Source organism: Curcuma longa, chromosome 5, assembly GCF_044706935.1.
Source record: "Curcuma longa cultivar G26 ecotype Majalengka, Jawa Barat chromosome 5, ITB_CL_G26_1.1, whole genome shotgun sequence".
Taxonomy (NCBI): Eukaryota; Viridiplantae; Streptophyta; class Magnoliopsida; order Zingiberales; family Zingiberaceae; genus Curcuma; species Curcuma longa.
This window is the reverse complement of record NC_133865.1, coordinates 6,655,981-6,668,957: the sequence shown is the minus strand read 5'-3', so window position 1 is coordinate 6,668,957 and position 12,977 is coordinate 6,655,981. Positions and strand designations below refer to the sequence as shown.

General features: G+C 39.8%; 2 protein-coding genes across 2 annotated transcripts; both read right to left on the bottom strand.

Annotated features, from left to right (window-relative positions):
* Positions 1 to 99: 99 nt before the first annotated feature.
* Positions 100 to 6,864, bottom strand: LOC141829388 (uncharacterized). The gene is made up of 8 exons (XM_074716847.1): positions 6,550 to 6,864; positions 6,147 to 6,431; positions 5,655 to 5,708; positions 5,366 to 5,575; positions 2,316 to 2,461; positions 2,143 to 2,240; positions 682 to 806; positions 100 to 603 (listed from the first exon to the last, which is right to left on the bottom strand). Exons 1-8 carry the CDS (start codon positions 6,739 to 6,741, stop codon positions 448 to 450), a joined length of 1,266 nt encoding a protein of 421 aa, XP_074572948.1. The 5' UTR covers positions 6,742 to 6,864; the 3' UTR covers positions 100 to 447.
* Positions 6,865 to 10,453: 3,589 nt separating this feature from the next.
* On the bottom strand, positions 10,454 to 12,411 carry LOC141828819 (uncharacterized). The gene is made up of 4 exons (XM_074716207.1): positions 12,077 to 12,411; positions 11,077 to 11,991; positions 10,754 to 10,987; positions 10,454 to 10,671 (listed from the first exon to the last, which is right to left on the bottom strand). The coding sequence occupies exons 1-4, from the start codon at positions 12,299 to 12,301 to the stop codon at positions 10,507 to 10,509; spliced, it is 1,539 nt and encodes a 512-aa protein (XP_074572308.1). The 5' UTR covers positions 12,302 to 12,411; the 3' UTR covers positions 10,454 to 10,506.
* Positions 12,412 to 12,977: the final 566 nt, after the last annotated feature.

Below are 12,977 nucleotides of genomic sequence, written 5' to 3'. Positions count from 1 at the left end.
GTTTTTTAGATCTTTTTCGAAAGGACAGTTTCCTGACTCTCAAGGCAGTATGAAGCTTCATGCAAGCTTTCCAATCAAATCATGAATACCAATAACAACTCTCAATTATTTGGGACATGGATCTTACCAATAATTAACAAGAAACTACAAATTTTCTTTACAAGATACATAGTCGCAATTTTTATACCAAACAAATGAACTCTCAGTTGAAGTTCAAATGCAGCAGAAAAGAGACAAACCTATCAATTGAGAGTTTTCCCCAAGTGTTCTGTAAGTGCAGTGTACAAATACATGCATCTACAAACAACTTTCTTACTATATATAACCACTATTTTCATTCTATATGCATCTGTTAGCAATAAGACAACTTACAGTGACGATAAACTGATCGTGCAGGATCAAGAAATCGAGATGACCAATATGAACTACAGGCAAAATGGAAAAAAACTACCATGGCTCAAGGTTTCTACCCCAATATTTTGTACTAACATCAGCCTTGCTCCAGCCTTCCTCTCCTAGAATGAGATTTACTCGGGACATCAAATTTAAAGTAAGATCTTCCTCCAACTCTTTCATTTTACTAGGCTGCGAATTGCAAGAATCCTGAACAGAACAAGATCCTTGATTTTAGTTAAAGGTAGTTTCCATCTTAGCATATGATCCGGTAAATAGGCTTTTTACCTTTGTGCTTTGATACAACTTCAAGAACTGTAAGCATACTTCGTAGAATCCACAGTGATACAAAAGAACTGCATAATCTCTTAGCTCCTCATGACCTGCATCTAGGAGTACGAGTCTCTCACAGGCTGTGCCAACAAAAAGATTAATAAGCTGTTGTGACATCAACAGGAAATTAAGAGGAAAAGAAAGAAAGCACTGTGATCATATATTTATCTTTAAATCTGGACTACAGAAATTCCAAGGAAAATTAGAGGAAAATTTACTTTGATGAAGATAGGAAGGGATACGAGGAGAAAGAAGAATGTTAGGGATCTTGTAATTAGGGATCATTTTTAACTACAGACGATTACATGGTGTAAATTGTAAAGTTATAATAATATAATAAATAAAGGTATTGGGGACTTCCTAGAATAAGTGAAAGCCTTCCTGTTGGTGACATTGATGTTTTACGCTTGTCAATCCGCCTGTGTAATTGCAAACAATGATTCATCACTAGTTGTTCTACCATAAGCACACCATCCTAGAAATCTCATGAGCGCAGCATGCCTTGCGCGCCTCTACAAACAAAAATCCTTAGGACCTCAGCCACCACAAGCACAACAACAATCCAATGTACACCCCTCGCAATTAGTATCAGATATCTAGTTGGCATCACTGTATCCTTCTAAACCAAATATGTTGAGGTGTAATCCGTAGCTCATGGTGTACTTTAGGTACCTCAACACTCTTTAATGCTTTCCAAAGATTGATATCCAAAAGACTTTATCTACTCAACCTGTTATTTGCATATGTTATATCAGGGGCGAGTGGCTTATGATGTACATCGGACTATCTATTATGCTACATTAGCTATGATATAAGTTTCTTGTTATTTTTTCCCTAAATGTATAATTGAATCTACAAGGGTTTTAACTCTAGGATCACCAAATCATTATACTTTCTAAGTACAGATAGCTTTCACTTGTATTCCTTGATAACAACAAAGGACTACTGAAAAAATTCTAAACCAGTTATAGCAGATGCTTCAATCCTCTACTTGCTAGGATCTGGATAAATATCTGGCCAATTTGTTTTAATAAGCACACTATCTTAGAGGTCTTGCAGATCATGAAATTCTTTATTTATCCAACTCATTTAATTCTACACATTTTTATTTTCTAAATAAAATAAGATTGATACTTATCTATTCTTCACCTTGCAAAAGAGAGGAACCTGACAAAAGAGGAATAAAGAAAATCAAAATAAAGTAACTATTTCATTGTCCCTTGAACACTAGCAAAATATAAAATTATTTTTTGATAGAATAATCTAGGATTCCTCATTTGGTAATAATCATCCAAATTTCACATATGGTGCTTACACCGTGATAGTGACCTATGTTCCTACCCAAGGTCTGTGGAAGAAAAGAATGAAAATAAAAGGTCAGTAAACTTGGAAACGCACAATAGGAATGGTACACACCTGATAATGCACGCCGCATATCACCAAAACGAGCGATAGTCCAAACTCCACGCTCTATTCTATGATGAGCAGCCTTGGAAGAAGCTATTTCCAAACCACTGTAGTTGCTTAAAAACATAAGAAAATGGGCTAGACATTTTCATATTAATTTTTCTAGACAAGTAGATGCAGACCTGACATTGCCATGTGAATTGTAGTGTCTTTCTCCAACAGTTCTTGATCCAAAAGTGAGATTTGCAGCGTGCGCTGCTCTTAAAAATAAACTAGTAGCACGATCATACTGGAATGGCCAGAAAGTATCCTTGAGATCCCTTAAGATCTATAAATGACAATGTTACAAACCTTCCATGTTAGTTTTACTAGTCACCACAAGAAAAGTTAAATGTCAGCATGACCATGTGAAAAGGAACACAAAAGTTTTTTTTCTCTCAAAAAATTTCCAAGTAACAAAATGAGCATAATAGATAAATATAATATGATTATCCCATCAGACTTATGAGGTCAAGCATTATTGCTTTGACATAATACCTCCTCTAAACAATAGGTACTAGGTAAGCACATATTAGTCATCAATTGTCACACCTACAGAACTATAATGCCTAAAGTTAAGATATGCCATCACAAAGTGATGTTAGTCACCCTTTTTCTCTACAATTTTATTCTACATATTTCCGTTTCAGCATAGAAGTCATTACATAGATTTTCATCTGTGATGCAATAACCATTACGTGTTTCACACAAAAAAAAAAAGTATTTATGTCAAGTACTATACAATTAAATGTACAAGAATTGCTTCTAGGTGTTTCAAACCTCTTTTTGTGTGCCAAGAATGTTGTTATGCAAACAAGAATAACTAGTCATTTATCACATATACTAATCACAAGCAAATTTTAAGAATAATAGGGAGATAAAAAAACTCCTAGGCACAATAGTTAATGATGACGATAATCAAGATTATGAAAAAAGATGATAAATGTAATTAAGCATCAAACAAGGGGAGATTGATGAGGTTCAGCTAGGGTTTTCTAGATGGCATCAATGGCCACAAGAAGTCCTCTTTGTATTTAAATTCAACTTACATCACATAAAACTCACTGAGATGATTCCAGTCCTACATCTGATTATCTAAACCTCATATTAATGGACCCCAGAATTTAGAGCTGTATGTGTTGAGCTAGAGGGATCATAAATAATGGTGTGGGCTTGTGAGAACCCATAATCAGAGTTTAGGGAAGTGCTTGAGTGTTAACCATGAGGGGAGGAGGAGGAAGAGGAGAGGAAAAAATTATGGATGATGATTTGAAGATATTAAAGTGGGAGCAATAAGAGTAGTTTGGAACACTGGTGATTAGAGATTTAATAGCTTGCTCGGAGGTTAGAGGAGCGGAGAAAAGGGAGAGAATTTAAATAGGGTTGAGGTCCTCATTCAAAAGGAATATGGATGAGCAACTAGAGTTCAGCAATTTTGGGATGGCTGGGAGTATTAAGCTCAAGGAAGGGAAAGGGTAGAGAAGGAGTCCTAAATCCAGGGATTATTTTCTTGTCATTTGAGTTGGCTCTCATGTATTGTAACCATCTTTGAATATGCATAATGGGACCTGCACATACAACTTAAGTGTTACATTGTTACTTGTGCATAGGTATAGTTGTCATAATGTGAGTAGTGATGCATTGTTACTATTGCTGTTAATTATGAGCTACTTATGTGCATTTAATTAGGTATCTCGAATATATACCAACTAAGATTATGAATGTGTATCTAGTTACGAGACATAATTCTGTGCCACAAGGTTGAATTTGGCATTCATGAGATCACAAGGTTGGAATCATGAGAACATTTACTTCACATGTTAAAGGTAACATATACAACAAACGCAACAATTTGGTGATCAGAAAGAACCACTTGGGCCATGTTACCACTATGGGTTCAACTCATTTGGTTAAGGAGGTCAATCCAAAATCTAGTATGTAATTTTGCAGTATGTGAACTGCTGTATGATTTGGTAGCATACAACCTAATTGTGATTCAACAAAGCACAAACTACTGTGTGATCTGATATTTCTCTTGTTTATTGTGCATTCATTAATGTGTGAGAATGCAGAAAGCTAAATTCTAGTAGAGACATGGTAGAGGAGTTAATAGAGATGATTGTGCATCATACTATGTGATTCAGTGCACCGTTAGCATTCAGTAAGATTGTGCAACCTACTATAGTGTTCTATGTACACTGTTCATCTTGTGTTCAGTAAGATACAAATTGAATTGTGTTTATAGATAGAGAAGGATGTGTAATTGGGGATATTGTGTTCGAGCATTTGGTGTTTAATACATATGTTTAGGGACAGTGGTGTAGTAGATATGTCAACACTTGAGATACTTAGAAACATGAGCCATGAGAATAGAGTTGACACTTATTGCTTTAGTTCTTGTGTATTAGTGTTTCCAATAAGATTGGGATTCCTTATGCCCTTGAATTTTGTAATCATCACTTTTCATATATGCCATTGAGCAATAATCACTTCTTTGGAGCAAAGTTGTGAGTAAAATATCAAGATGAGACCAATGTGATCAGAGGATTTTGTTGCAAAGTCATATTTGATTTATTTTGTATTTCTTTATCTCATAAGTTATTCATAGGTGTTGAGTATGGGGAGCGTTGAGTTATCTTTAATTAGTAAGATGCAAGAGAATTGACCATTTTTTAAGTGTAGAGACATTCTTGACATTAAAAATATATTTCCTATATTTGTTGAGAGTTATTTTTGAATGTTTTTGAGATGTTTTTTAGAGCTTTCTTGTTTGCAGAAATTCACATGTTGGTATTGTTGGATTTTTTTAAATTATTTGTTTGATGTAATTTTATGAATTTCTGCTATGTTAGTCTTCCTTAACATGTGTTAGTTTGGGGTCTACTTGTTGAGTGCTTTAGTCATCACAAATTTTGTCAAGTTTCAGATTCTTGTGTGAATTTCATGATTGTTATTAAGTTTGTGAGCATCTTGTTGTCGAGACATGTTTGTGTCTTGACTAGGAAATCGAAATGTGTTATGAATCATAACGTATATTTTGAGATATTTCTCATGTGCATTCATCGATGTAATAGTAGATGTTCATACCTAGAATGGTTATCCCTTATACAGGACACAAATCCACTGGGCAATGACTTGCTTCATGCATAAATAAAAATGCAAATTTTCCTATCGAAAAATATCTTGAACTCACCTTCACCAAAAGCGACTTCGTCGTAATAATATGAGATTGATCGGATAATTGGCTTTTCTGTTTCTGATATCCCCTAGGAAGACTACTAAGGTCATGAGGAAAATGGACCTCCACATCAAACTCCAAAAAGCCATACACTCGTAACATTTTTATAATTTCTGAGTATATGAGTGACAGTATGCCTGCCGATCCTGATCGACAAGTCAAAGCCTGCACAATATCAAACAGAGGAGTTAATAGGAAGATTCTGAAATAGTCAAACAAGATCAATGACAAAATAAGAGATTACCGAATGAAGATACAAGGATCGAGCATCCGACATGGCATCAGCTCTATGAAATCCCTAAAAAGAAATGTAAACGAGTTGCACAAGACTAAATTAAAGGGTAAAAATCATGTATCTCAGAAGAATGACAGATGGTTAAGGATTTCCCAACCTAATTCATTTATTTTAAGAATTCCCAGCCTAATTCATGTTGACTAAGTACATAGTTTGAAAAACATGGCATTGACGATGGGCTTTTCCCTCTAATCAAAAATCAAATAGTGATCAAGACGACAAATTCATAAGACAATTAATGACCACGTTCACATTTTTAACATGGAAAACAGAAACGCCAAATGTTTACTCATCGACAGGTATTTTCATTGTCAAATTTTGACTGAGATTACTTTCCTTATCAACTTTCTTGCTTATTTCGTCTGCAAAAATGCACAATTTGAGCGTTCCAAACAAGCCGATGATCTCGTACATTGTTGATCTAGTTTTCGAGTATGTTACCTTGTGAACGTAGAGATATCGTTCAAGGTTCCCAATAAACACCTCTGGCGGGGACTTCAAAGGCGGCATGTAGAGGGAGCAGAACTCCATCGAAAGATCATCCAGCCGTTCGATGAAAGAATCCACCGGAAGCGGAACCGACGAATGGGAGATGAGCGAATCATCCTCCGCCGCGATCTGCAGCGCGGCCCTAGCGAGGTCGGTTCCGACCCTGACGACGATGCTCGCCTCTCCGCCGATTCGCGACAGCCTCTGTATCTGTTTCACGAACTCGTCTCTGGCATCCTGCTCCAACATCGAACAAATTTATTATCATTTTTTTTTAAAAAAAAATGACACCTCGTTTCCGTCCACGATCGAACAGACACCGAGAAAAGTCAGAGAGGGAAAAAGGATCACGAACTCGGGCGAGCTTGGTCTCGACTCCGGCTTCATCGAGGGAGTCGTGGAGCACGAGGCGCGGGAGTCTCTCTGCGGCGGCGCTGGAGGTACAGGAGTGGGACTCCGCTCGGATTCTGCGGCGCGAAGAGGTCTTCCTCGGGAGAGCGGAGGAAGCGCGAGCGAGAGTGAGAGGGGTCAGCGCAACGCAGCTCATGGATGGAGACGGAGCGATCGAGGAAGATCGAAGAAGATGATTCGAACTAGAGGAATCGCCGCGGCGGAGAAGCGGTGGAGGAACGAAATATCTGCGGCGCAGTTAGTTTGAAATTAATCTCTCGTCCTCAAACAGCGGCGCCGGAAGTGAAAGAAGGGAATGGGAAGTTATACTAGGAGTTCCTTTTTTATTTAAACATTTAATTAGATTTAAAAATACATAAATATTAAATTAGATTTATGTATTAATTGAAAAAAAAAATAGTAGCGTGATTCTGTAAGTTGTTTTAGAGGGACAGAAGATTAAAAAAATATATTCTATTTAATTTTATAATAAAAATAGTACTAGATGAATAAATGCATCGGTTATAGTGAATAAATTTAATAAGAATATATTAAAAACTTTACGAAGAAACTTTATATTTCAGCTTGATAAATTAGTTTTTTCTGAAAAAAAAAATAAAATAATTTAGGAATATGAGCACGTTTTGTGGAAAAGGGATTTTGTGTGAGGATGGGAATGGCCATCTTATCTTCTTGCCTTGGAATTAAATTATTAAATTCATTGGAAATTAAAAAAATCACAATCTGACAATTTAATTAAAATGTGGACACTATATTATATATATATATTTATAAAAACTCATAAAATAGATTCTGAGTTGAAAATTTATATCCATTTGGAAAATCTCTTTTGATTTTTCTTTTCGATTATATGCGGAAATTATATCTTTGAAAAATCTCTTTTGACTTTTCTTTTCAATTATAAGCGAAAATTATCAATTATAAGTGATGAAATCTTCCTATTATATTCATTCAAATGTCTAAATGCTAACTAAATTTGAAATTATTTGCTTAATTTCATCATATTCCATGAAATATAGCCTGAGAGTCGTGGTCCAGGTCGAATCGGATACGGATTGATCTAGATTTGATTTAGATTGATCCGAATTTAAAATAAAAAAATTATTTTAGAATTAAATTAATTTTTATTTTAAAAATGGAGATGTTTTATATGGATAGGAGATTAGTATAACAATGATGAAACATTAAATCCATTAGACACCCTATTTTACAGCTGGCCATCAGACCAGTGGCATTGCAAGATAAACAAAACGCACGACTGCCAGGATCGTTTGAACTGTGCGGCAGCAAGGCACCAAATCCCCATGTTTAGGTTCATTGAACCCTAATAATTTAATAATAATAATAATAATAAAATGGCAGAGTAGTAAATAAGGCGAATAACTCCAAATTAAAGCCCGCTGCTGCACACAGGCACAGTGGTCCTCCTCGTAATTCCATTTAATATATCAATATCTATCACATTCGTCTAAAATAATACACTCTTGGAAAATATTACTAAAATAATATTTTAAAATTCTCTTATTAGTTAATTTCTAAATAATTTTTTTCAATGCTAAAATGAAGGAGAAAAAAAAGTCTACTATGAAGCCGATACAAAGAATATTATACACATATTTTACTAGATTGTGTGTACGAATTTCAAAATTTTTTTTGTATATATCTAATTTTTATAATACACAAATGGCCAATACAAAGAATATTATACAATATTTTACTAGATCGTGTGTACGAATTTCAATTTTTTTATATATTTAATTTTTATAATATTTAAATTACATAACGTATTTATACTGTTCCATAAGTCAATTTCATCATGAATGAATTGATTAATAAACTTAAAAAATTTAAAATCATATAAATCTTTTTAATATATTTACGCTTTCAAATTTAAATTAGATAGCGTAGAGCACATCTTTAAATTTTTATTTTACCTATTTAAAAATTTATTATTTTCAATTTATGCTCAGATTGAAAGTATAAATATATTAAAGATGTTTTTAAAAATATATTAATTTTGATTTGAAATGATTTAAAATTCTTTAAATCTATTTCATTTGAAATTAGCTGATGAATCTACGTCATTTGAAAATTTAAAATTTTAATATTTTTTGAATCGAGAGAGCTCTAAGAATCCAATTTATAGTATTGATTAGTAAATATCATTATCCTAAATTTTATAATGAATTTATGATAAATTTTATCAAACATTTATAAGTTTAAATTTATTGTTATCAATTTACGCTATCGAATTCAAATTTAATGGCATAAATACATGTTTTTATAGTATATTACTTTTAGTTTGTAATGATTTAAAATTTTTTATGTTTATCAATTTGTTTAAAAGAAAATAGATGAAACTGATTGATTGATCTAAAGTGAAAGTGCGTTGAGAAGACGTTATATTGAGTTAATTATGACGGATTAGATTTGTTGAAGTGGACAAGGGTTGAATCTTGACGAAGACGAGACCATGCTCTCCTCGTAATGATCAACTACAGTTTTTGAATTTACCTACGTGGTTAGGTAAAAAGCCAAATATATATATATAAGTGTGGTGTGGAATTGACAGAAAACTGCAACAATACATTTAACCTGACCTATCCAAACTGACCAACTAGGTTCAATGGATTGACCCACCGACACTGCCTAAACTGCCAATTTAGTTGGCTGCTCGGTTCGCTCGGACTGACTTTCTGGCTCAAACCAACTAGGCTACCCAACCGGGCGCCTGGTCCTGGCCAAGCTAACACTATTGCTAGTAAAACGTAGTATAAATATGGACCGGAGTGCTGGGTCGGAGGAAGCAACGCATGTGCGAATGAGTTGGTGGATGACACATTCACCACCGAGTTCTGGTAGGAGAGGAGAGGAGAGGAGCTATAGGTTTGTTTGTTTGTGTTGCTTTGATGGTGAGTGGGAGTGCAGTGGCGGCGGCGCTGGCCACGGCGGCTGTGCTGCTGTTGCTGCTGCCGCTGGTGCTGCCTCCTCTCCCTCCACCTCCTCCCTTCCTTCTCCTGCTCCCTGTGGCCATGGTGCTCCTCCTCGTCTTCCTCGCCTTCCTTCCCAACTCACCCACTCCGCATCACCTACAGTAGTACTGATGAAGAACAATGAGAAACAATGCTCCATTATCTCTCTTATTTTTGATTTATTTGCTTTTTTTCTCTCTCTCTCTCTGTTCGACAGATGAACAACTCAACTCGAAGTACTTTTGGACTTGTTGTTATTGACAAAAGGCAGACTCGTTGGCAGAGCAAGTGGAGTAGTCCAGCAATGGACGGAGAACAAGACGCCATTAATTAGCGTCGTGGTGAGAGGATTGCTCAGAACTGCAGCTAGCTTCAACTACTCCTTCTCTACGGTGAAATGAAATAGAACGGAACAGTCTGGGAAAATGACCACTGAAATGCAAGATAGAATCAAGCAAAATATCCAGCTGACGACGGCGCTGTATCGTTGCGTTCACGTGCCAAACGAAATGATGAAATAATTAATTATTCTAGGAGAAAAAAGTACGAGGCACAGGACAGTTGATTGGTCTCGTGGCCATTTTCGTCCTCCCAATCAAATCGATCGTTCCCATGACAGTTAATGCAGCACCCACCGCTCACATCACTTAATGCACTGACAACAACTCTGACGAGTGACGACGACTCCCCCACTTGGTCACTACGATTCTCGTGTCTATTTCACTGAGGCAAATATGCAAACACTTGGCGTGCGGCTCTGGTTCATCCGGTGCAGGCGCGTCCTCGGGCTCGAGTCTTGATTCGCGCAGCGCTTGCTGGTTCGGACCAGACGGGAGCATGGTCGGTGCGGTCGTGGTGGGCGTTTGTCGTGCACGGCGCGTCTTGGAAGGAGCAAGGACAGCCGGCCGGCGTCGGTGTGGAGGAGAGGTTCAGGTGGTCGAGATGCGGCGAGGCGTTGCCACGGTCCCCTCGCGTTCGATCTGGTTGAGCCGCTCCTTGATGGTCGAGTCGAACAGCCGCGAGGTCGGGTTTTCGGCGTAGCAGACGTAGTAGCACGCCACGCACGCCTGCGGCAGCGCCATGCCGATCCGAGTCTGCGAGGAAGGGATGAACGGATTAGGGAGTCTCGAGTGAGCGAAGCGAGACGAGACGAGACGGAGAGAGAGGAGAACTGACCATGAGATAGCCGACGAAGAAGGCGAGGAGAGAGACGGTGGTCGTGTAGTTCTTATGGGACGAGAAGGTCCACGACGCGGCGAAGATGAGCGAGAGGGCACCGCTGGTCACGCCGGTCAAAAAGCAGACAGCGCTGGTGATATCCGAGTCGACGAGCTCTTCCATCTTGTTCCGCTCGAATAGCCCCCAAGTGCTCATCGACGCTGCCACAAACCCCTTTCCGTATGCGGCTATCTGTGAGCATCCTCATCAAGATCGCATTTTGATTCAATTGGAACAACAAATTAGATGCGGAGAGGGTGGAAATGGAATCGATCGGTTACATGGACGAAGGCCCAGCTGTTCCCGTAGCGGAAGATGGACTCCATGACTCTGAGGCAGCAGTGAGCGCAGGAGAACAAGAACTCGTCCTCTCCCTCCAACAAGTTGAGGCCGCGAGCGATGATCCTGAGCGCCTCGATGGAGGGGACGAAGAGTGAGCCGAGGCAGGCGCTGCCGAGATTGATGGTGGTGGCGCGCTGGAAGCTGAACTGGGTGTTCGACTGCATTCCCCGGAGGTAGTACAGGGCGATCACTCGGCTTACCGTCAAGTTGGCAACATTGCGCATCACTTCGGCCGTCCAAGCCAAGCTCAGCACCAGCGCGAGGATGGTCAGTGGCGGGTAGTAGAAGTTGAGGGCTCCGATGACGGCAAAGCACCACGCCGAGATCCAGAGGAACCCGACGCCCATCATAAGGTAGACCGGACCATTCAGGTCCGGGAATTTGGTCACCGGTTTCAGCGCCAGGCTGAAGATCTTCCCCGTGAAAGCGACGCGACGAGTGACCCAGCAGGTATATAGTCCGGCGCCGATTGAGAAGGCGATGAGTGCGACGCCGAGCCCGTCGGTGGTCGGGATGGAGAAGCAGAGGAGGAGGACTCCGGCGGCCATGGTGGCGAAGAAGCTGGCCCAGAGGATGAAGTGGACCATGACGGTGGGATATAACCGCACCGCTTTCTGCCAGACGAAGGCGAGGACGATGCTGAGGACGGAGGCGCCCTCGATGGGCGGAAGCCAGAACTTGAGCACATGCCTCTCCCTTCGGGCCCTGGGGGAGCCGAAGTCGAGCAACCCCTGGACGCCCTTGTAGGAGAAGAAGCACATGGCGGCGCCGGCCACAAGGAGGTGGAAGACGAAGAGCAGCAGTGAAATCTGATTGGTGTACACCTTGCAGTTGAGCGAGGCGCGGCTGTCGACCTAATCTCCCACCATTTTCAATTAGCTCGAAATCGCTCTCACCCGCATTTAATAATAAACAACGATCTCACATCACGAGCATTACCTGATTTAGGGTTGGAGTGGGTTGGTAGCCGGCGGAGGCGGTGGCTGAAGTGGCGGCGGCGGGCGGCGCGACTTGGATAGGGGCCACCGGATGCTGCGTTTGCAACCTGGACACCCTCGTCTCCCCCGCCGACGACTCGACCGCCACCTCCTTCTTCCGGTCTCCTCCATCCGATCTCGCTTCTCCGCCGAGCTTCTCCTCCTTTTCTGCGGCGGGCGGCTCCATCTCCTCCTGCAAAAGTCAAGCGACGCCTTTCTATCTCAAATCGAAGGAGGCAGAAGCGCCCATCTCGTGTTCCTTTCCGGCGAGCGGAGGAGAGAGGTTCGCGTCGGCTTCTTCTCTCTCTTTCTATCGGAATGCGGATCGGGAAGTGGCCGTTGGTGGTGGGCTTGGCGTTCTCGTGGCTGTCCCTCTCTTTCCTCGTCAGTGGTGTCAGGGCCTGTCGACGGGCGAGTTAACGGCGCCGTCACGCACGGTGGAAACCTGTCGATGATCAAGTTAACGGCGCCGTCACGCACGGAGGTGGACCCCGGACAGCGAAGCTTTTGGTTGGTAGGGACGGCTGCTTTCTTATCTCGTTATTGGTGGGTGTGGGAGGAATTATCGCTAGTAATTTATTTCGACAACGTGGTAGGCTTCTGGCACGCTCTCTCTGTCAATAATTGGCGGAGCTGGAACCTGGTGAGTGTCAATTTTTGCACCGCGATTTATCAAAATGCACACGCAAATTTTAAAAAATTTCAAATCACGCATCGTCTTAAAAATGATTGAAGGACGCATTACTTCGATTTTTTATATCCCAATCAAATTTAAAATGTTTATATTTTAAAATAATTTTAATAATTTAGATGTATACAAAAATTCATATCACTTTTTATATGTGCTCATTTAATATCATAAT